This window comes from Dromaius novaehollandiae, chromosome 6, assembly GCF_036370855.1.
Source record: "Dromaius novaehollandiae isolate bDroNov1 chromosome 6, bDroNov1.hap1, whole genome shotgun sequence".
Taxonomy (NCBI): Eukaryota; Metazoa; Chordata; class Aves; order Casuariiformes; family Dromaiidae; genus Dromaius; species Dromaius novaehollandiae.
This window is the reverse complement of record NC_088103.1, coordinates 12660424-12685569: the sequence shown is the minus strand read 5'-3', so window position 1 is coordinate 12685569 and position 25146 is coordinate 12660424. Positions and strand designations below refer to the sequence as shown.

Here is a 25146-nt window from a genome sequence, read left to right as displayed (position 1 = left end):
AAGACCTTTGGCAGACCTTTTCCTATTGTAGCACTGCTGGCAAGAGAGAGAAAAAGGCCAGGCCACAGAAGGATAAGGGTTACAGAAGGACTTGTCATTACCAAGTAGAACAATGAACAAATGGGACGGCCAAGATTTGTACTCCTACATATAATGGTTATCTCTACATGAAACGGCGTGTGTGTGTGTGCGCGTCCATGTGCACAGGCGCATGTATGCACGCACGCGCAAATGCGTGTGTGCATGAGCTACCAGGAAGAAGGGAAATACAGAGGTTTTGGTACAGCAAATGCAATTAAATTTTATCATCTCATAGGTCAGAGTAGCGAGTCCCAGCAGTGAAGCACCAAGTAGCCTTTCTTCTCCATCCTGGCTGACCTCAGTGGCTGACAGGGGGCAAATTCACCTATCTACTATTCAACCAGTGGGCTTTACATCAAAACCACTCTGGACTACACAGGATCTGACTGGGTGATATATAATTAACCCAAGTGTTAGATAAATTCTTGCAAATGAAAACAGCAACTAGTTAAGTATATTCTAGAAGCTCCTGGCTTGAAGATACTATCTTGTCTAACCACACATGTTGAAGGAAATCTCTCCCCAGCATTCCCAGTCCCCATAGCATAGGAAAGATTGAGAGCTAAAGTGTATCACAGAATTTAGACCACAGATGCCAGTGATGTCTGAGGCTCACATCCACAAAGGAAACAAAGGGAATCTCAGGCTTTCTTCATCTGCTGATAATTAGCTTTTTTGCTTCTTGTTTTCTAGGTATTTCATTTTCCCCTCTATCCTCTTCTCCTTCCACTTTCTTCTCCTCATTACACTTTCGTTCTTTTACTGATGTGCCCCTATGAACTCATGCCATCCTTACACATAATACAAAATTCCTTTATAGCAGTTTTCTTCTCTACAGTCTTAATTAAAAACAATGTTGTAGAGATGAGGCGGGTCTTGACACTCAGTAACTTAGCTGGCCACCTTATTTGCTGTTTGGTGCTGTGCCTAGTTGATCTTGTTGCCTCTCACAAGAGAGCTTATTTTGAATAATTAAGATTACTAGCCTGTTAGCACGCAACTAGTCATATGGCAATTCTGATATCACTTCCCTTGTCCTGTTTTCATATACTGTGGTAAAGAGCCATGAAAAGCTGTATTATTAGAACAGCACCATTATTCCAGGAGCTTCTCCTTCCACCCTTCATGGAAGGGCGTAACAGCCCACCCTTGAGACCAGCTTCACGTCAAAGGCTGAAGCCACAGCGCAGACCCCATCACCCGTAAGCTGTACTTGATATGCCTCTAGAGTATTCTGCCTCAGAACACAACTAAACCCTTCAAGGCAGGTGTTGTTTTTGTATCTTTGCCAATCCGTGAGGCCAAGAGAGCACGGCATGACCAGCGTTTGGGTGCAATCCCTGACACACCGACACCGAGCTTTCCTGCGACACCACGCGAGTGTGGGGCAGTTTTTTCCTTCGCAGGAACATCCCGCGCTTACAAACCAACAGTCTGTGCCACAAATTAAACTACCGAAAAAAACAAAAAAAGGAAAAAAATAAGTCACGGGTGAGGACTCCCTCCGGAAGGGCCCAGGCGCTCCTGCGGGCCCGGCCCCGCGCGCCCAGGCCGCTTACCCGAGCCGGGACCTCGCTCTCAGACCGCTTCTGAGGCGGCCCGAGCGGCTCGCGCTGCCGGCGGGCGGGCGGGCGGCCGTTGGGGAGTGGGCGGGGCCCGTTACCACGGCGACGCTTCCCCGCCCCTTCTCGCGCGATTTGTAACGGTTGGGGAGGGGGCGGGGCCAACCTCCTCTCGCGAGGCGCCGTCACAGCGGACGCGCGCGGAAGCGGCCGCCGTGTTTACCGGCCGCCGGGGCGGGGGAGGGGAGGGGCGCCGGCGGCCCGACGGGGCGGTGGGGGCCGGCGGCACCGGGAGCAGCCCGCCTCCGCGCCCATGTGCCCGCAGCCCCCGCCGTCCATGGAAGTGATGGAGGGGCCCCTCAACCTGGTGAGCGCGCGCGGCTGGGGGGAGCGGGGCGGGGGCACGAGGCGCGACCGTTGGCGAGGAGGCGCGACCGTTAGCAGGCGGGCGGACGGGCGGGCGGGGGGGAGGGGAAGGGGTCTCCTGTCTCGGCGCGGAGGAGCGCGGCGCGACGGGGCAGCGCGGCCCCGCAGACCTGCCCGGGCCTGCCCGCCGCGCTTCCCCCCGCAGCCCCGCCGCGCCGAGCGGGCGTCCAGCGCCGGAGAAGCGATCCCGCTCCCCCCCCGGGCACGGGGAGGCGGCGGCCAGGGTGCGCGCCGCCGTGCAGTCGCTTGTGTGACATATCACAGCAGCCAAAAAAAGAGAGAAAAGAAACAAATAACGACAAAGCAGAACGATTCCTTTCCCTTTGGATTACTCGGTGCCTCGTAGCAGCTGGGAGAAGCACAGAGGATGAAATAAGGCATAAGTGCACACAGTGGTGTATTTAGATAGGGGTTAAGCTTGGCCCTAGCTGCAAACGCAAAGGACAGGGGAAGTTTTGGAAGGAGACAGTGGAGATCACACAGGACTTACCTGTGCGAGTTCAGAGGTTTACCCAGTACAGCTGTTGACTAGATGCTTTTTTGATTTGAAAGGTGAGCTGCTTTAAAGTCTTAAATCAGTAGTGACTCTGCTTAAACTAAATCCATAAGGAGCTCTGAAACACAAATTCCTAAACAATGTATCTTCACAAAGACTAACCAGATTTTAAGGACTGAATCAGCAGGGTCCTGTCACATAGATGAGGTCCAGATACAAGAGCACTTGAATCTGAGCTACCTGGTGGGTCTGTCAAAGCTGTGTGTCGACAAATGCCATCGAGGCAGGGATAGACAGACCATTCCCTTGAAGGACCTTCTTGGGTCCAGCAATCCAGTGAGTCAGAAACTGCATAACCAGATGGCAGCTGCGGTGCTTCCAGGAACATTTTTGATCCAGAAGTGGGTTAGCCACTGCCACACAGACCTTAGACTCTGGTGTCACTTCAGTTTTACCAGAGCTCATTTGCTCCTGCTTGGTGTCAGCCTTGCCAACCCCTTGCCTGCTCCATACAGAGCCAGTCAGGTATTCCTGGATTGTTCTCTCTAGTTTCCAGAAAGGCTTGTAAGAGACCACCCGTGGAGTTAGGTCTGGCAGCAGAGCAGGAAGGTGGTCTATCTAGATCTGAACTGATGGTACAGAACCACTCCAGGCACGTCCACTTCACACTGTCTCAGGCTCCCTTTACACTATATACTGGGGAGTTGAATGAAATAAGCAGCAACAGGAAGTAGATAATCCTTGTAACTTTGTGAGATGATGGGTTTCAAGTCAATTTGCAGGATGATGATGCAGGAGAGAGAAACAGTAGCTATTTACAGACATTCTAGAAACTTTTTTAGAAGCAGATCATTAGAGGAGAGGTATAACATATGGGCTTCTGAGGAAAGAACTGTAATTGAGGATTCACTGGTAAATGGCTAAAATAAGCAACTTTGTGGCAGGGCAGGTTATTACCAGTTAGCTGTGTTTCTTACTGAGACCACTTACTAAGGATTGTGGGAGTGACAAGAGTGTGACTAAAGCCTGCCTTCAGTCCTAGAAGATGATGATTCTTTGACCACAATAGGAGTGTGCAGTTACCACACCTGTCTAGCACCAGGCTAAAAATAAGATCAAGACACTTCTATGTAACAGATGATACAGGGGAAAAAAAGTTACTTTATATAACCCTGTACAGAAAATCATGAAATTGCCTGTGCATATGTTCCTGTTCCATTTTTTCTGGAGTGATTATTTCCTAAAGCACAAAAGGATGTTTCTGAAACTCCTGCACAGTGCAGTTATGAATCTTCTCTTATGGAAAAATTCACTGTCTTTTCAGGTTGTGCTAAGCACCATGAATACTCTTCCACAACAAGAGCTTGAATGGGCACAGTATCTTGGTTAGAACACTCCTACTTTTTTACAGACGTAAATAGGAGTAATTTACAGCAGTTTCCTCCAGCTCTTCTGTTCACAGTCCATCTCTGTTATTGAGTTTGTCAGGTTTGCAACAATGTTCAGGGAAGGTGCCAATCTCTGTTATAACAGGAATGTTCATTTAAGTTATTGATACTATTCAGTATCATGTACATCTGTTCCCTCTCCTTAAAAATCTCTTCTCTTACCTGAATGTAGTTCATGTGACTTGAAAAAGCATGAATTCTTCCACAAATGCCAAGCCATTTTCCATATTTCAGTATATCACTGCTTGCTAATTTTAGTGAAATTAGCATTTTTAGTTGAGGCTTCTCATTAGAATTTGCTATAGTTCTTGGTTGTTGCTCATCTTGTCCTTTGGAATTTGTTCTTTAGTTGCATATTTGAACATTTAATCTTACTTACTTGAAGGCATGGATACCTCACCATTTTTCTGCAGAAGGTAAACTGACAAAAAAAAAAAGTCCTTGACAATTCTGCAGTATCCTAATGTCTGTGTTTGTCTATCAACACATAGTAGACCTACTGCACCTAATCATTTATTATTGTATTAGTGGCTTTCAGTTTCAGTTATTGTTTATGCATTTGATTATTTACTTAGCCTTCCTAACTACAGATAGCCTCCCATACCTCTTGTATTCTGCTGACATTTAACTACACTAGATCTCTATCTTCTGAAAGATGTTTATCTCAAGATAATATTTTATCTTTACCTATCTGGGTGTAAGTTAAAGCCTTAAACTATCAATGATATTTCTTTTCCTTAATAATATTCTAATCTCCCCAATTTACTGGTTTACTTTTATAGATGGCACTTGACAAATACTGATATGCTTTCCAGATTTGTGTTATAAAAATCTGTATCTAAATAGTGTTTATCATTTAACTGAAGTTTTAATAGTTGGCCTTCAGGTCTGATGATGTCAGTGAGAAGTGTATTTCTCTTTTTAGAGTTAGTCCTTCAAACACACTTTTTTCTCTTTTTAAATTACTCCTGTGCTTGTGCATACCTTCTTTGCCATTGTTGCATGCTTAAATAATCTTTTTGAATCTAACCCCTTATTTCCTTCTTTTAACCTTTCTTGGGCTTGGTGCTACAGTACTAACTGCTGATTTGATTTTTCCACTGAACTGTCTTCAAGGTATCCATTGTATACAGAAATAATTCATTTAGGAATAAATTGAAGCAACTTTTCCAAACTTGCCATCATCTGAGTTATTAGAGCCTGGGAAAGCATTTTGGGGAAGCTTTGATACTTGAGCATTTGTTTTGGCACTTCCTCTTCCCCTGTAGTATACTATATGCTTTGCAGACAAGAAACATCATCTAACCTCAAAAGAGTGGGTTAAAGCTGTGATCCTTATCCTGTTACTAATAAGGAAACCAGTTCTTCAACCCTATGAATGCCATAATTAGGTTATGCCTTGGAACTTAAAACTGGTATGGATCAAGTCCAGTCCCTGCAACTGCAGGCAACCACATAGTGAATATCTAGTCCAGCAGAACACTTGTTTCACACATACTCTGGTATCATAAACTAAGACAGCTCAACGTTCTTTAACTAATCTAAGACAGTGCAAAAAGTATGAAGATAAGTGTCACAAGAAGAGAGGCCCTATAAAAGATGAAATTAAAAGCTTCTCTGGGCTAGCTACTCTGTGGGCAATTCTCTCCTTCTGCCATTTGGTTTAGGGGAAGAATTCTGATCTCGGATTCAACAATTATTTTAACCTCAGGTGTAGGAACAAGAGAGGCCAACCAGACACCTGTGAAGCTTTTCCATACTTGTAAAGTACAACCACACACAGATCACCACCAGAAGCTTGGAAATAACACAGTAAAAATATAAGGCAAACAGTACAACAGGCAAGTTTCCTTTTTAATCTCTTCTTGAGGTTGATACTGAGTCCAGTGCCCAGAACTTCATAGCTCTGGAGGTTCTGCACTTTGGCGTTCCTTTACTCAGTCTCTTTCCATAGGATATGTTCTATGGAAACATACCACCTCTACCCTGCATTCTGCCTACAAAGTCTTAGCATTTATTAGTATGGTTTAGAAGATAACATTCAAAGATTGGTGAATATCTATTGCCTGTAACTTTCTTGGAATGTAAGGTATCCAGCTTGTAGAGCTGTTTTGACGAAAAATAGAAACAACAGACTGGGGAGAGGGCTGAGGAGAACACAACAAAATGTATATTGCAGGAGTCTCATGCAATGAATGTTTTTAATATTAATGGTGTAAAACATTGGTAGTAACTATTCCAGTGCAAGCCAGCCTACCTTAAGAAAAAGTTTAAAAATGAGGTGAATACCATAGCTACTCGAAGGGAGAACAGTGGGCAGAATAAATATGCAATATGAAAGAGGAAATATGGTAGGGGAAAAGTTGAAAGCATCTATGAAATATTTTACCAGAGACTGAAAGATTTAGATCACTTGCTCCAGTAAGTTCAAGACTTAATGCCAGCCTGTACCTCTGCTATTTTGATTGGAAAAGCAGGATTATCATGTTAATCTGTACAACAAGAAATATCCACTGAATCCTGTTTTAGTGTTTTCCCTGATTTCCTCTCCCCCCCCCCCCCCATAATAAAGCTCACTTGGAAGCTGCTATATTTGCTCTTCTGATATGAAATTGAAAGAAAGAGACAGATGCACTGAATTCTGAACTCAAGCTAGAAGAAAAAAGCTTATTAGGTAGAAGTGGAAGAACCTCATTATATAGACAGTTGTTCCTGACACAGGGTTTTTTACACCAGGGTGGGAGAAGCCTTGCCTTGCCTTTACATATAACAATGTATCTATAATATGGCCATTTATTTCAACTAGGGGAAACATATGGGGTGAATCCATAGCGGTAGCAGTGCATCTGTCTGGATAAAGTCAGTAGAAATACTGAGGTGATATATAGGACATTCAGCCGAACAGCCTGATCAGTAATAGACTCGTTAGAATAGCTCAACAGTGTTGTAGTTGGTCATGTAACTACTATTTAAGCACAACTCAGAACTATTCTGCTGTGCATATAGCAATTTGCAGTAGCTCTGAATCAAGAGCATAGTTAAGTAAGCTATGGGTGGTTGGCAGCAAAGTTATTTCATCACCAGTATTTGTGCTGTTTGAGTACCTAGCAGCAGTGTCCTTCTGCTGTGTCACATTGGCATTACAGATAGGTACACACACGTTATTGAGACACAAAGTTCAGTTCTGAGTAAGCATGCCCAGTAGCATTTAAAGAGCAGAATGAAGCAGTCTCATAGTAGCCTGATGAAGCAGTAGGCTGAAGTCACAGCTGAAGCTATTCTGACCCACCTCTTTGAAATTATTGCCCTGGGATAATCTGTTTACTGGACTATTTGTTATGATGATTCTGTTGTCCCTACTGAGGGTTAGATCACTTGCTGTAACAGCTTGAGCCATACAGTTTAGAACTAAGCGTACCTATAGGATCCCAGACGGATTTTGTTTATTGTCAGGGCAGTGGGACTGTTCACATTCAGCTTAACATCTAGTTGGCAAGGCTTCTGTAGCACCAGCTGCAGCACTGTATATGAGGAAACACATTACTGAAACAGTTGAGAACTGTAAGTACATGAAATGGCTCTAAAAAGCAAGTTGCAGCTTTAGTGCTTTTATCATATTAAGTGGATGAAGAGAATGAGGTAAACTTGACTATGCATTGAGTAACACCTTAATGAAGTTCCAGGTGAACAGCAGCTGCAGCTATGCCTGTATGGAATTCTGTAGGCTCCACCCAGCTTAAACAGTGTGAACATGAGTTGGTTTCATTCCAGATCCCTTAATTGCATTTGCATGGTGAGGAACTCAGACTAACATATTTTATTTTAAAATTGCAATAGGTTGGGAACACATATGCAGTCAATTAGTTATTCAGTGAATTAATGCTGGTTGGCCAAGTCACAATAATTTGGTTGCTTGTCTACCCATATATTTAGATTTCAATGCTATTGCTTACAAGAGAGTTGAACTTTAACATCTTTACAGTTCAAAAGAAAGTGTCTAAAGAGTCTGTTAAATTGAGAATGCATTCTCATGAGAGCATCACGTGCTTATTTTCCTCTATAGTCACACAAACCTGTAATTTATAGTTGAATCATTGTTCTGTAACCTTGGTAAGTACAGGCTTTCAAAGAGAGAAATTTCATTTAACATGTGGCTAGTGATATTGGTTGAACAGCCACAATGATTCTACCATTTTTATAATTATTTAGTTAACTTTATCTGATTGTAACACTTTCCCCCAAATACAGGGAATATTTTTAAGGTGTCTTATGTCGCTTCATTAACAAGCACACTAACTTTTTTTTTAAAGTGGCAAATATACCCCTATTTTTTAGGATTTTTTAAAAATCATTTTTAATACTTTTTTACTTTTAACATCACTACCTGTAAATGCAAGCATTTTCCATGATCCTTCTGAGTTTTGTTTATCATGATCACAGTACAGTTTTATAGATGGCTATAGTTTATTCTTCGGCTTCTCGGGTCAAGTTTTCCTAGTTGTATTCTCTCATCATTTCATTTTACAATACATAGGTATACATACACGTACAAATCTTTTTAAGTTCACTGTTTCCTGGTAAGAAGGGATTTGAAAGATACTTCTGTACCTGTAGGACTGACAGAGGTGGGGGGAAGCAATGGTAACACCCCTTTTGCACCCTCTCTGACCTGCTGCTGTAAGAAGCCAAATAGAGATATTCAGCACTCTTACATAATACTGAAGCTATACATTGCTCTTCACTTTCTGACTCTTCCTTCCCTTCAAACGTATTCTTGGAAAAACAACCCTGTATTCACAAACAAAAGAAACCCCCAAGTAGATCCTTCACCTCTCAGAAAAATCCCCACATCTTTGCTTTCAGCAGTAACAGAGCCTCATTATTGAGTCTTTCTGGCAAAAAATAACTAGTATCCACAACTTCTAGCAGAAAGTAGCTGATGTTGGCATCAAACACTGGTTGTACTTAAAACATTTATGGACTGTTCTATTATACAGAACTTCCTTTACAGTCGGCTTTCCGCAGGCCCTTTCATTTTTAGCAGCTAGGTTTTCCTGACTTCATTTGTAACCTTATTAGTAAGTAAACCACTGTAATCTGCTTCATAATCATATTAAAAATATATTAGTTTCTAGGGAGTCCCCTACAGTTAACAAAGAAGACAGCAAGCTTAAGATCTCATGCAAGGCTTTGTCCAGTGAAGAGCTGTTCCCATTTGGGGAACAAAGGAAAGCAAACATACACCAGACTATCTCAAACACAAGTGGGCTGTTGCAAATTACTGCTCTTAGAAGAGGGTAGTAGATTTACTGTAGATAGTAGATTTGAAAATGAGTAGTTAATACATCTACATCTTTAAAATACTGTAGGATTGAGGAGGGTTTTTTTTCTGTTAGTCTTCTTTCTATAATAGCTAGTAATCAACTGAAATCATACGGGAAAAGCAGCCTTTTTTCAACTAAGATAGGATCATGCACTGGTAATTCTTTAAGTTGTAGTGCTTCATCTTCTCCAGAAAGAAAACTAGCTTTTTTTTTCTTTTTTTTTTTCCTAATAGTTTGAGGAAGCAGTAAGAAATGTGACAAGTGGGTCTTGTGGCTTCCCTTCACATGGCCTGCAGGCACATGATCATCTTGTTTATGTTGCATCAAAATAAGCTAGGTGTTAATTTTTGACCTGTTAAAGAAAGCTCTAGGCAAAGAGGATATCTGCATTGCTGCTTTAGGTTGTGGTTCAATTAATTTTTGATTCTCTTGCTCAAAGATTACACAGGCAACCAGTTTCAGTTAGTTGGGTAAAGAATCAAGTAGGATCATTCCTCTGGAATATCAGCACCAATTTAAGATAAGGGTATCATCTCTTAACATTCTAGCTACAGTTAAAAAGTTGGAGGAAAATTGTTTAGCTTACCTGCTTCTCTAGTTCATCCAGAGTGGTTCAAGTGATGCAGTAAGATATGCATGAACCTGCTGAGAATCAAATATGCTAGAGGAACTTGAGGAAGCTTTTTACCTTGGTCATCCTTCACTCACACCTGCTTGCTCTTATGAGAGTCAAGTTGTTACACCTGTCAGTTTGCCTACTGTGAATTCCCGCTTGTCTGGGTTGGGAGGGACATCTGAAAGTAGTTATCAAACTACTTCCCCCTCCTCATTTCCATACCTTGTTAATAAATTAAAATTATTCTTACAACACATCCTACAGAGATTTCCAACAATGCAACTGAGAGAGGAAGGAGAAATCAGATATATGGACCAGCTGCAGTTATGCAACAGCTGTTTCTGTAATCATCATAGCAGCAAAACCAAAGTCAAAAGCAGTCCTACTTGAATCTGTTAGGAACCAGCATAGCAGCTCCAGAATTGCTGATGTAACCACCTTCTTTTAGCATGACATCAGTCCAGGAATAAACTTGAAAGCCACTTTTTCACTTTGTGATAGCACTAATTCTTCTGTTGCCAGTTTTTATAGTGGGACACAGTCCACTCTGAGTTTAGAATAGATTTTCTAACAATGGTTCGGATGCTTTGTGTGCCTGAATGTAACAGAGTGCTAAGAATGCACCCGCTGACTAGATAAGATGTAGAAGTTTATCTGTGATACGTGGCATATTAAGCATCCAAGTACTTCTGTTACAGATTCATCACTTGCTGCTAGGAAACAGCACCACAGTTTTCTTTGAACTGCTGGTGATGAATATTCTACTATGAAAATGGGAGAAATTCCTTGGTCTTTGCACAATCAACTAATTGGAACAACCACTTCCAGGGTGGAATAAATGAGTAAATATGTCCTTGTCAAGCTGGCAGGAAAATGTACAAAATGAGGAATTTTCCCCTTATGATTAACTGCAAAACACCAACTTTCTCAAATAAAGCTGTGCTGAAACACTGCTGTTTCTCTCTACTGCTGTTCCTGTTGGTTCCACTTGTGAAGTCTGCTGCTCTGCATCAGAAAAAGCCTGACATCTATGTATTTTAACGTAATAGCAAGAAAGGAATTTTGTCCTTATAATCAAAGAATCCTAATTTTTCTTTTTGTTAGCATCGCTGGGTTGTTGCTTTCCTGTTTATGTATGGTCTAGCCCAGCTGCTTCAGACTCCCTTCAACTTCACTGGGAGTTAATTGAGGATGGAAATAATTTAATTGCTCAATCAAATAACAACTGATAGACTGTCCTCAAATGTTCTGCATATGCCTAAGTGATTCAAATAAGACTATGCCCCCAACAGTTTAAAACATATGAAAAACAACCTTTGAAAATAACCAATTTCAAATTCTTATATGTAGAAACTAATAAATGGAACCAAGCTTCTGGCTTGCTGAATTGCGTTATTAGATTTTTGGTCTCCGGATACTGTTTCCTCTTTCAGATTCCCTGATTTCTTAGACCTGCCTGTGCAGCTTGCAGAAGAAGATACAAATTTATTGAAAAATTGTTTTGCAAGGAACTAGCTCAGGTGTTTTTATGTCCATGATATAGCTAATTTGTAAATGGATGAGCTGCCTTGAATAACTGAGGAATTGGATCTATATGAGTTGATACTCATTTGTTCATGCTCATGGGAAATAAGTTTATCTTTCTGGCATATGTCATTTGTAGCAGTCCATAGAAGGAGGCCTTAAAATAGATGATTTTCCAATAGTAAACCCCTTCCTCTGCTGAGATTATTTAACCTCAGGGCACAGAAGAAATAGGGAACGTTAACAATGCTACGAGGATAAACATCACTGAAGCATTTGGTCTGAAGAATCAAGGAGATGGTTTTAGGACACTCATTGTTAACATATTAAAATCAGTTTTAGAAAAGCCAAATGCCTAAATCCCGTGATGTAACTGCTAGGGATTGCTTAAGGACAAATGCTGTCCAAAAGAGTGTTTTCTGAAGAAACCATACTCTTCTGCATTAAAAATTCTCCACTTGTTCTTATATCAAATCCCAACCTATTTCCTCATTTGTGGTGTCAGAGTTACTAAAATTCTAGCAGAAAACTGAATTTACTGCAATACTGTAGATATTATGTCAATTTGGAGGTAAATAATGACAAAGAAACTGATCTGAATTTGGAACTTTCTCTTTAATGGATGTTAGTGCAAGTATTATATCAGTCCTGATAGAAGTGTATTACAGTATTTTTTTATGCTCTTGATGCTTCTGCCAAGATTGGGGGAGACAGAGAAAAGTGTAATTCCATAAATAAGGCCTGCAGGGAGCCAGTCATTCTAACATCTTAGGATATGGACAAATGGTCTCATTTTTATGTATATCCTGGAATATGCTTAAAGGGGAGTCAGTGAATCTTGTATTAACCAAACATCTGAAACCTGATACATTATGCCTTTATTTGGGTGAAGGGAAGGAACAGAATATTTGTATGGGTCTGAGCCAGAGATACAGATACAGATTTCAGGCTTTCAGCTCCTATTTCCCCTAAAAGTTGAGCCAGTGTGGGTCCAGCACAGAGAAGCAGTGATTTTTTAAAAACAAAGAAACAAGCAAAAACTCTTCAGTTTCACAAGTGTCCTGTATTGTTTTGCAGAGCTGGTGCTTGGCTCTTGTCTGTTTACTTGAAATTCAACATGTAGTAAAGCAATCTTGGATAGTGTGTGTTACTGACAGTCTTGCCACTTAGTAGTTGCAGTCATTCATATTACACAGCTTGTTTTGGAGGAAGGACCATAAAATTCATATCTTGTAGTAATGATGAAGAGACTTGCATTCATAAATGTTGCAGCGGTGGTTACACAACCCTGTTCCTAACTGAGCGTATGCAAACACTGGTTACTTCCATCAGTTGCTTGCTTTCAGCAACATCCTTAGTCTGCTCTAGTGGTTTATATTAGTGGCTTACAAATGCTCGTATAGCCTTAACTGTTGTACAGCATTAATGTGGCTTTGATACTTTTTTAACTATGGATTTGCTTATTGCATTAAAATTGATGAATGCTGTGAACAAAAGAAACAAGGTCTTTGCCAATTTCTTCACGCAAAAGGCAAAGCCTCCTGGGCATGAGGCAGCCGGAATGTCAGACTAGCTATAAGCTGCAACATTTCTTTTCATTTTCCAGCTATGTAGTTCAAATATCTTGAATTCTGCCAGGTAAATTGGTCCTAAATACTTAAAGTTTCTCTTAGCTTCTATGGGCTATTGGTCTTCTTAAACAAATACAGTGAATGCCTATAAAGGCAAAGATGTACTTACTGAGGAAGAGCTTCAAACAGATTTCATTGTGTTGCACACACTAGCTTTGCTGCACTAGCAAACTTCATTTCTTACTTGTACAATACAAGTTCTTGTAAGATGAACATTAAAGGCAATGTTCAAAAAGAAACTAAAATAAAATCTCTGAAAGGACTGAGAGATCTGAGCCTAAAAGCCTGAGAACTTAAATCAGTGCAGGATGCTTAGATGTGCAAATAACTTACTTTTAAAACAGGAGAAACTATTTGTGGGTTAACCCTCATTGATATAATAATCTTTTTATTTTAAGGCTCATCAGCAGAGCAGAAAAGCAGACCGTTTGTTGGCAGCAGGAAAATATGAAGAAGCAATTTCGTGTCACAAAAAAGCTGCTGGTGAGTAGGTATTTCTCACATTCCAGCTTTTCAGATCAGTTTCTAGATTCACCTGCTTCATGTAAATAAAATATCTAGTAACTTGCAGAATATTATTTTTATTCTTAAAATGTGAATTTATTTTTCAGTCTAGATCAAGGTCCCTTTTGAAAGCTTGTTCTCTAATATGAGCAGCTGCAGCCAGATATTTCCAAAGTTGATTTTTTGAGGATAGTTATCACTGGCAGTTCTTGGCTCAAGATGAAGCCAACACCTTGTGTCATACATAGATTGCAGATGGGAACCTGGTTCGCTTCACTTTACACTTCATCTTTTCTTCGCTTCTTTCATAGCTTTAGTAACTTACTTTCTCTGCTGATGAAGGAAACACTTAGATGCAAACTTTTTTTTTTAACAAAAGACTTCAGTTTATTTTCTTCTGTTTTTCTAATGTCTCAATCAAGAAAGCTTAGCTCTTAGAGGGCAGTGGGCTCAGCTCCCCAAGAATTCAAGCAAAACAGCAGATTACACTGGAGGCCTTGGCATTGCAGTTGACAGCCCTCTCCTAAGTGAGGTTTTGTTCATCTACCTGTCCATTTAACTAGTCACGCTTAATTATTTGTGTTGGAGTCCATCAACTGGCTGACAAAGTGCAGCAACCACTTGGCAGAAGAAGAAAGAGGAAGTCTTAATTGGTGCAACAAGTAGGACATTTCCAGTGCAGGGCTTGCATGGAGACAAAATAAGCAGTTACTCCCAACATTGTAACCTAGATACCAGGCCTTCTTGCTTTCCATTCATAAATACTAGAAAAACCCATAGAGTGAGAAACTGGTAATTTCTTTGGTATTTATGAATACTCAGAGCAATGAGGGATGGCACTTACTTAATTTCTAATATGCAGACTTTTCTTTTTCATTCCTTCATGTCGCATACTAAGACAAAACCCAAAAATACATTGAATGTTTCTTGTTTTTCTTCAGCTGATGATTCTGCTCCATTATCTTACATCCTTCTGAATTTGATTAAGAATTTCTTATCCCTCACTTATCATTTTCAGCACTAGCAAGATATGCACACAGACTCGAGTGCTGCTCTAAGCACCTTTTCTGGTTTGGAGGGGAAGTTGGTGAAAAAGTGGGGAACTATGGACTGTAGTTCTTCATCGAGAATGTAACTAAAACTCATTACTTCATAATTTTGGCATATAATGAGAGAGGATTTTACTTACATGCATTTTAAGGAAAAATGTTGCATCTTGGTCCTGACTTGTGTCGCTTCCCCTCACGGAAAAGTTGTTCTTCCTGTCATTTTCTGGAAATGGCTACCACGATACTAGGCTGGTGTCCTCTGAAGAACAAACTGGAACAACCTGAGCTGACAAGATGCAATGGCAAGGGTGTAGCATGTATAAGATAATCTTACAGTAACTTTTTCAGACGCTTGAAAAACAGAATGTGTTTCCAGCTGCTGTAATTTGGTGAATGCTTTGGCTCTCTACTGCTTCTTTTGCTTAGAGGTTCGGAACATGTAAGGTCTGAAGCTTTTTCTTAGCTTTTAAGGAAATATTCAGGTTTTGTAACCCTGCCCTAAGTGTTTTTCAATTTTCTCTTCTGCAGCCTACCTTACAGAAGCCATGAAACTGACCCAGTCAGAGCAGGTGAGAGCGAAGTGCAGCGGACTCCAGGATCAGCCACAGCTCTGTTGTGTGCCTGTGTATTTTATTGTGCTCTGACTGATCATACCCCTCCTACGGTAACCTCTGCATCGTGTTCCGAGACCCACGGCAACTGCACCAGGAGTTTTAGATGTGCAGAGATGCTGTTCTTCCTTGAGAGTTTTGCCAGCTTTACATGGAGTGGGGTCATGAGAATTACTAACCCATCGAGGGGTTCCCCAGCAAAAGTTTCTAGTCTGTAAGGCCAGTCTTCAAGTAGGTGATAACTAGGAAACTAGTTCTCACTTTTGCTGTTAGGTACTTAAGCTGTTTTGCTGAGACACAGTAACTGAGCATCTCATCTACAGTGTATAGTTTTGGTTTCATTTATTCTGAGTGGGGGATCTCCAGGACAACAGCCCTGTACCTTCCTCATTCATTGCACAAATCTGTCTATGGCTGCAGTAATGCAGTCTGCTCAGCACTTCTATAGCAGCAGGCTTTGAATTCAGCCAATATTAAAACAGTCCCTGGAGATGTGACATCTGGCTTTCCTCCCAAGGGCCATTCTGATAGAAGAATGGTAACCTCTTTCCCACATGGTTCCTGTGAGTTATTAAACACCCCCTTCCTTTAAATATGGCTGAATCATTTTGGACCATATCAGGCCTCGGGACGCTTTTTTGCTTAGTGTTGGTGTTACTAATATGTTAAAACCCAGAAGGTCTATGCATACATCATCATAGAAGCGTACAAATAGTCTGTATTATTTGGCTATAGGTAAAAGTGCGGCTGTACGTTCCAAGCAGATATCTTCCTTCCTGCTGTTGCTCACATGTCAGTTAAACTCTTAGCGTCTCTGCTCAAAAGTGTTACCGTGGCCTGAGTTAGTGACTTTAAAGGAAAATAAAAAAAAAGTTAAATCAGTCCTTAATAACACCACTAGTTATGATAAATTTGGGTGCTATATCTGAATCTGTTGTGTTGTACAAGCAGGGAGAACTTCTGGTTGGATTTAGCATCTGAATAACAAAAGGCGCCTCCCCTCCCTGGGGCAATGTTATGATGCTGGTTCTGTAAACATTTACATGAATGGAACTTTACTTGCATGAATATTCAGGTAGGATTAGGTACCACCTGTTAATTTGTTTAATCTTGTTCTTACACAGGCACAGCTATCGCTGGAGTTACAAAGGGATAGTCACATGAAACAGTTACTGCTCATCCAAGAGAGGTGGAAAAGGGCAAAAAGAGAGGAAAAGCTGAAAGCCCAACAGCATGCTGACAAGGACATAGCTGTACATCTTCAGACTTCTTGTAAGCCGTCTGCTGAAGAATCTGATGATCAAAATGTCTTGGTTCCTATTACTCAGAAATACAGTCCTTCTGCAGAAAAACATCTACCGGATATTCAGGGTGTCTTTGACAGGGACCCGGATACACTATTATTTCTGCTTCAGAAAAAAAAGGAGCCGTTGGAAGCATGTATTGGGAGTAAAGCTCCAAAAGATGACAAAACAATAATAGAAGAGCAGGCAACCAAAATTGCAGATTTGAAACGGCATATAGAATTTCTTGTAGCTGAAAATGAGAGATTAAAGAGAGAGAATAAGCAGTTAAAAGCAGAAAGAGCTAGACTCCAAAAATCTCCAGTAGAGAAGGAGTTGGATGTCGATGCTGACTTTGTCGAGAAGTCAGAGTTATGGGGTCTGCAGCAACATTCAGAAACTACTTCAGCTGCAAGTTGGCAGAAGTTTGCGACAACTGCTGGGAAGGCAAAGGACATTCCCATACCCAGCCTTCCTCCCCTGGACATCCCGTCCCCTGAACTCCCTCTGCTGGAACTTTCTGAAGATATGCTGAAAGGACTGATGAATAGTTAAAAACCTTGAGAAGTGCTCAATGTAGTTATCCAAACTGAGAAAAGGGAAAACCACCAGGACAATGATGATCTGAGGGCAGAACGATCTACCACAATCCTACTGTTGGAGAAAAGGCATTAAAGCAACTTGGTTACTGTGAAATAGACATCGTATCTGATCTACTTCATAAAATTTAAAGGTACCATAATTGGTATAAGATGACACGCTCTTTAGTCTTTCTCCCAATGTTTCAAACCAAATGACTGCCTGGAGAATGTTTCAAATAACACAATCCTTCAGGGTTTTAAAGTATGCTATATGTAATAGTTATCTATAATGCCATAAATGATGGTGCAGAACTTAACTGTTATGGTTGCCAATTGGCTGCCACTTCATATTGAAAAATGCTTTCTAGCATGAATTTAAACTGTGCATTTCATTATGCATAACTCTGTTAATTCAGATACGGTGCAATTTATACACCTCCTAGATGAATTAATGTGCCACGCTCTACACTCCCGACCATGCTAACCTGAAGTCAGGAGAGACAGAAGTTTCCATTCTATGAAGGAACCAACTTATTAGTTCTGTTGACGAGGTTTTTGGGGGGGGGGATTCTCTGTTTACATAACTAATCAGGGTGCATTGAATCTAGCTATTGGTTTCTGTATAAAGTGACATGGTTTAAAAAAAAAAAAACTATACTTAAGGAAAAATACCCTTTTTGTTTTCAGTGATGCATGAATGGAAGTAATTCTAGCTGGCAGTATTTGATTGAAAAAAAAAATTGTTTACAGCTTAACCTGATTCAAAAAGGATATGAAAATAAAACCCAAGGTGTTTTGACACTAAACATAAGTGTGTTAAATCTCTATAAATGTTGCAGAGTATAAACAATAAATTAAGATTTATACTAACCATGTGAGTAAACATGTACAACTGAACTTCTGTGTGTTCATCCTGCAGCAAATACTGGAAAGCTGGGTTGAATTCACAGGGCTTTGCTTACACATGAAACGATTTTGCTAACAGCTTGCTTCTAACACTTACAGAGAGGTGAAGAGCGGAGGAGACAGCGTGGTGTGTTTACCACAGTCTGCCCTGAGCTGAACGAACCCCCCTGGGGGAGGTGCGCCCACGCCTTCGTGTTTCGTTTCTGAGGAGGGCGGTCAGCCCTCCTGCGTGCTCGGCCTGTTCAGTGCTGCTCAGCCGATGCCCTGCCCGAGGGCACTCCAGGGCTGCCTGAACCAAGCTTGCCTTCGGTCGGTGTGGGGTTGCAACGCCATGTTACTGATTCATGAAAATTGTGAATCCTTGTAAGCTTCGCCAGTGTAACTTATTCTTGTATTGTTGCAAGGTAAGTTTGCTTTTTTAGGGTGCATTTTGCTTCCAGAATACACTAGAAGAACAAGAACACCTTGCTGCTGTGCAGCTTCTCCCCTTACCTTTGTATACGTGGTCTGTCCCTTGTGCTTGCTGGAAAGGGATGAGGGATTGAAGGCAAGAAAAAGTCTATGGAAATGAGATCAAGACAAGTGTTAGAGGACCTCTTTTCTGCTGAATTGTTGCAGGAAACTAATCTTTCTGGGGGGAAAAAGTTATTTTTCTGTTGGAGTAGTTTAGCACATGACCACACAGGACAGCTGTGATGACCTAATCTAGTCCAAGTTGGTCTCAGTTTGCTATTCTCACATAAGGACAAGTTATTTTGTCCACTATCATCTGCCTAGCTCGCTTTTACAGATAATAAGTCAGTAGAGCGTTGTATTTCTATTCATACAAGTAAAACGGAGAAAACCAGGATGTGCTCACGAGAAGGAAATAAACTTATTTAAGCACCTATCTCATTTCACTGCCAGGGATGTTAGTACAGTGATGTTAGATATAGACAACCATTTCAGCTGTCTCTACAAACAGCAGCTATAGAAGTTACATTCTTCTGGCACATTAATAGGAAGCAATTTTTAGCCTGGCTACCTCTGCTGAAGAATCAGGATTCTTGCAGAGAGTAGGGGGATTGCAAGCTGTACTTTCTGTTTTTTAGACTAAGCTCTCTCTTAATAGTTGCCTCAGCAAAATAACCAGCTCCAAAAGAATCTGCTTCTGTGTAGGTGGATATCCACATAGGGACAAACTCCATGCTGCTACTTTTGAGAATGTTCTAAAGCTTTTCTCTCTCCTGCAGTTGAAACGTTTGTTTACTCTGTTCTTGCAGTCTGCCTACTAAATACATTACTGCTGCTGAAATCAAACTTAAGGAAACGTGGCTTAGGACTGAGAGTGGCAGATAGGTCCGTTTCCATTTCCGTCAGTGATGCAGCATGGAAAGCGGATGCAACGTTCTCTTTTATAGGATGGGAGTTCCTAGGCTAAAGTATAAGCACCGCTATGAGCCACTTCAAAGCGATGCGGAAAGCTGAGTATAATACCTGGTCCATCCTAGACCTAGGCCTGGTGATACTAGTAAGAAGTCGTTCATTAGGCCATGACTAACACGCATGCTCCTGCCGAAGAGAGGGCCCTAACGCTGCTCGTCTCTTTTCCCTTCCCTTGCAGGGCACAGTCAGCCAGCCACCAAGCCTACAGAGAAAAAGACGTTATGAGAGCACGTGGGGTCATCACCCTTTTTGGCAGCAGCACAGGATATTTGTAAAACAACATCCTACAGCTGAGAATCCCTGTAACATTGAATAATTATATTTGCTTACAAAGTGCTTTAAATTCCAGGGCAAAGGTTATGTATATGAAATAAATTAAGATGAAGTATTTTAATTTTATCAAGTAAGAAGCTGTTTGATCTGTATTTAGAACTAAGCAATCACATAGTCAATCTAAAGAATGAATGACAAAAATTGTCATAGAGAATATTCACCAGTAGAAGACAAGTTATATATATATATATATATGGGTCTAAGAAAACACTTTCCCAAGGTCTGTCTGTAATTAGTTTATGCCCTAAGAATTTCAAACTTTTTTAAATGACTTTTGCATTTTAGCTTGAGTTCTTGCATCATGAAACGATAAAAAGCACCTGATTTATCTTCCCTACACCTCTGGATTGGTTTGCATTATTGTTTACACACTTCTTCCACACTTCCATCTTCCCATGGATAGTTTTACTTTTTTTTTTCCCCCCCTTCCTCATTTTCCCTTTTTTTCTACCACTTCCTCCACAAGATGGAGTTACTAGACTTGCACTTAGAGGACCAACCATTAAGTTGCAGAAGGATGCTAAGTATGTTCTCTCTTGCTAATATATACTTGCTTTTTGATGCTGCTCCAGGCTGAATTTTTCAAGCCTGGAACAGCCCAGCCTGAGTTGACCACTTTTTGGAGCGTTTCTTTGCCATGGACTGCCATCTGGTGGAGATCTCGCCATCTTGCTTGGTTCGTATTAAAACAGAGCCCCTGTTTTCTGATACAGAACATTGTCTCCCTTTTCCTCACCATCACCATTTTAGCAAGCTTATTCTTAAAGTTTTTCAAGAATAAAGAAAAAATATAGTATGTGAATACTCTACATAATGTCAGCAGTTTAGTCATTTATCTTTGTGCATGAACTATAGCAGCAACAACAATGTGGTAAGTTATATGTGGCATACAGTGTGTAGTCCAAAGCCTATCACAGTAAGTGGAGAGACTCCTGTAGGCTTTGAATCTGATCTGTATTGTTTTATACTGGACATAACTCAAAACTTCTGTGGTTGATTATTTCAAAAAAAAGTGTCTCACCAAGAACCAATTTTAAACATGTGTCCAGACACTGACTTCTATTCATAGACTTTTCTTTACCACAGAAACCACTGTTGTCTTGGAACACAGAAATATTATCCCTGTTGAATATAGCCAACATATGTTTTGCAAAAAGAAATGTAATTACACAATCTCTGACTATATCCCCACAGAAGGGGAAACCAGAGAAAGGCAGCTGGGAAGCAACGTGGAATCTCTTGAGAATAAAATCTGCAGACTGCACCACCAGTTGCTACTTACAATGACAGCTAAAACCAAAATACAGAAGAGTGGGGTTTTACGTTTTGGTTTTATATAAAAGGAAAAGGGGATCTTGTGACCTCTTCCTCTGAGAGCATTTCAGTTTTCAGGAACTCTTTGGCCTTGAATTCCTTCCTACTCTCATGTCAACAGCAGCTCTTTTGCCATCTGCAATTCCCATTGACCTGCTTTCAGTGATGGGGACTACCGTACCAGAAATCCGTGTCCAGTCCAAGTAACGTAGAAAATGATGTCTCTGGTGGCAGTCCTGCATATACAGCAACTCTGCCACTCACAGCTAAACGCAGATTTATTCTTACGTTTATCCTCCCTGTTTTAAAGAGAACATGTTGAGGAAGGATAGTTCTTTGAAGAAATTAAAGCAGGCTAGCAAAATACATGGGAAAAAAGCAAGAAAATTCACAATAGCTGTTAAAATCCCTTATTGAACAGGACTAAAAATATGGAAGAAAACAAAGTCCATCTATTAGAACTATCCAAAAGTAATCAGAATGGTATTGGTGGCTGCTACAAATCAGTTTCAGGCTGGACAACATTTGCCAGACTTTTCTGCCTGAATACGTGGCACATGGAGTTTAACTGTATAAAAAGGAATTCATTGCTCCCTAAAGACTGGGAGCTATGGCCACCTTTTCTCCCACCTCCTTTCTCGCCTCACGTTTGTTTTACAATCTAGAAGTAACCTAAACTTGCCAGGCTTTCTGTCTTGTAATCATTTGAAATGTTCCCTCAGGCCCATTTGCTGCAGGAGTTAAGGTATTATTGAGATCAAACAATATAAAATCCTTAGAGCTGTAAAAATACAGGATTTCCTGCCTCAGAGCTACTAAAATCTACTCTTCAATTCCACTAAGGAAGCACAGAGCTACAATAAACACACATGCCCTGGGACTGAAAAAAAGAAACAGGCATCTATGTCAAGAATATATTGTATTAGTAAGGTTGGAAGGTACCAGGAACGTTCACTTTGAGACATAACAGTAAAAATCTTCCTCTCCATCACTGCAGCTTTAGAAAGGTCCAATTTTAAAATGCAACTGCCTGTGCATAACACATCAGGTAAAACACGTCTTCAATTTGCTCTGAGACAACATTTTCCTACTAGCTATATTTAGAGTCTAACTTCCTCTTCAAAACCTACTAAAACAAATGAAAAAAGTACAGAATTAGTTTGCGTGTGCTTCTAACACTACAAATCATTTATTACCCCTTGCTCAGGGTTTCCTCAGTCGCCCTGCTGAGGTGGAATGAAAGGGATTTCGCCATGGATGCTGCATCGGAGGAGCCCCCTTGCCAGCGCGTGCTCCCCTGCCCTGCCCGGGGCGCGTATCACGAGACCAGAAAAGGGAGGAAAGGCCAAGCGGCAGTGCCGCTACCAAAGAGTAAGTCAAGAGGTGGAAAGCAGGAGCACAGTGGAGAGCTGGTGGTGGTGTTTGAGAGGCAGAATTAGGGGGAGCCCAGGGGCGTGGGGCAAAGGCTGAGCGCGGGAGTCACCATGGGGAGAGGCAGCCCCTCCAGCGTGGGCTTGGGGTGAGCATGAGCAACAGCAAGGTCTGAAGCCTGTAGGGGAAAGCAGCAAAACGTGGCAATGACGGGCTGCGGAAGGGGGAAAAAAGAGCAATTCCCAGTTCTGGGCAAGGGGCAGGGTGGGCTGTCCGCTGCGAGAGCTGCGGAGGGTTTGACAGGACATCAAGGGAAAGGGTACGAACAAAATACCACCTACCGGAAAGGTCAGAGCGTGTGAGAACATAGTATTGATAAGACGGAGGAGGTTTGGTTTACACACACAGATCTGAGCAATTTCCATGGAGCTGGAAAGGCAGAATAGATTTTAAAATCCGAACATTATAACCACATTTCTCTGCCCTATGCAACATGGACCATGGAGTTTCACAGCCAGCAATTCCATCAATGCAGTAATTTCTGTTGTGAGCTAAAACATGTCACAGGCAACCAACTATGCTGAAAGAGTTCAGGCTGTAGCACTCCCGCTTTATTCTTTGTTAATGACGTACTCTTTATTAATAACATCTACGGTTAAAATAGGGAGAATGTTGCCTTGCTGATTTCATGTGTGGCAGTAAAGTCAACGAGGACCATGAGGCAACCCTGGAAAGGCATGAGGGAAAGTGTACGTGGGGGAAAGGAGGGTTTGCAGGTTTGTTGGATTTCTTGAGCTGTCAAACATAAGAAAAAAGCCAGAGAGGAACAGTTTCATAAAGAGCAAGGTAGATCAAGAAAGGTTGGTCTGAATAGGAAGGTAGAAAGAGGACGTGATACTTCATATTCTTGCTCCAGAAGCAGCTGACAGTGCTCCTGCACTCAAAAAGCTCCAGCTGATGCCAATACTTTTTAGCTCTCTTAAAATAGTTAAGATTCTAGAGCAGAAAAAAATCATAAAGAATTTTCAGGAAAGGAGCAGGACAAAAACATTCCCAGTGCAGCCTGTCAGACCATGGAAGTGGTCAGCGGGGAGAGCCGTGCCTGAAAACAACCCGCCCCTTCCCCTGCACTCACCACCACGGCCTCGGCCTTTGACTTCCGAAATTCCTCCCCTCACGCCTGGCTTCCTGCTCCCCTCTCCTGCAGCTGAGCAGTGAGCTCGAGCCCAGTGCCGAGGGGCCACAAATCTTAAGACACTGAGCAAGCCGCATTTGGTATGTTCAGTATTAAACAGAACAGGACTTTGGCCCCCTTCCTCGGTATTTGGAGTAGCTGTTAACCTAATTTTTGGTGGTCTGCTAATCCATGCAGCATGTGACTCAGTCTTCTCAAGCTGACAGCAACAAAAGCCTGACAGCACTCCCCCATCCCGTTGTTTGTGCCACGTTTTCCTTGTTCACTCGCTTTGGGCTTCTCGGTTGCTTTTCCCCTCCATTAGTTACTGGGGAAACGCTGTCAATGTTGTGGGTAGTTCACTTTGACAGCTGCAAGCGCAGGACAAAGTCTACTTACAAAGTGATTTGCAAAATGCATCAAGTTATGTTTTTACACACTGCAAATCCATCAGATATCCCCATTAACCACAATTTTTCAAAACTATACATCTGGCATAACTACAGTATCAATCTACTACATATAAACTCTACTAAACAAGTGGATAGTAAGTTGATTCTATAGTGAAATCATTATTTGTCCACTTCAAACTGATTTTTAAATCTTAACTATTTATTTTTGCTGCTAAGGAAGCAGGAAGATCTACTTACCCCAATGATTATGCAGCACTTCATGTAACACTGAAGCTTGATCCCATCAGCTTTGTCTCTCCAAAACGAGATTTTCATCTTTAAATCCTGTCAAAATATCAGCCTTTTCTTTCGGAGTATTCTTGCTCTTTCTCCATCAGTTTCACCCCCGTGTTTTTGCAGATTAACCTCTTTATGATAAACTTAAGGATTAGTCAGCAAAAAAATTTTGGAACAGGAAAAAGGTCATAGAGGAAGGAACTTGAATGTTCATACCTGGAAATAAAAGTTAGCCTCCTTTCAGCGACTCGCTCAGTTATCACTTGAGGCGTTAAGAAGTTTCTTCAATCGCGCAGGTAATACAGGGACCCTTCCCCAAGTCAGTAAGGCCCGTGAGGTGAGAGGGACGTCACTGCTGGGGACCGAAGGAACATACCATACCACAGCTCAGCTCTTCACAAGTACCTGGGTGCTCTCTGCTGTGCCATTAGTGACAGAAAACACCTAAGTGCCTTTGAGAAGAGGCAGACCAGGGAGTCTGAGGCTTTCACCAGGACAGACCCAGTAACGTGACGCTTTCAGCTACTGAATTATGGGAAACCAACTGATTCGGCTCCGCTCAACTACAAAGACAGTCCCAGCGGGAGGAGCGAGCTCTGGTGAGAGCTCATGCCCCAACAACTGCTCTTTGTTTAGAGAGAAATAAGATGGTGGTGAGGGCAGGAGGGGGATCAGCCTCTGCAGCAATAATGCAAATTTGAGTGGCCTCAAAAAATTTCCCAAATGTTAAAAGTAACTCACCAAAACTCAATTCGGGGAAAAAATATTTAGCTTATGACTAAAATTCACCGATTTAGA

At 41.5% G+C, this 25146-nt stretch overlaps 1 protein-coding gene and 1 long non-coding RNA gene across 4 annotated transcripts; one reads left to right on the top strand and one right to left on the bottom strand.

The window, feature by feature from the left end:
* Positions 1-1776: 1776 nt before the first annotated feature.
* NRBF2 (nuclear receptor binding factor 2) lies at positions 1777-18006 on the top strand. Its single transcript, XM_064513689.1, has 4 exons — positions 1777-2010; positions 13507-13591; positions 15190-15230; positions 16397-18006. Exons 1-4 carry the CDS (start codon positions 1957-1959, stop codon positions 17108-17110), a joined length of 894 nt encoding a protein of 297 aa, XP_064369759.1. The 5' UTR covers positions 1777-1956; the 3' UTR covers positions 17111-18006.
* Positions 17697-24789, bottom strand: LOC112996898 (uncharacterized). Of its 3 annotated transcripts, none has more exons than XR_010389647.1 (4): positions 24565-24789; positions 24310-24479; positions 22827-22914; positions 17697-21413 (listed from the first exon to the last, which is right to left on the bottom strand). It is a non-coding gene; the product is annotated as an uncharacterized LOC112996898 (long non-coding RNA). The 3 variants fall into 3 exon arrangements; XR_010389648.1 differs by having other exon boundaries at positions 24310-24396; XR_010389646.1 differs by having other exon boundaries at positions 24310-24789.
* Positions 24790-25146: the final 357 nt, after the last annotated feature.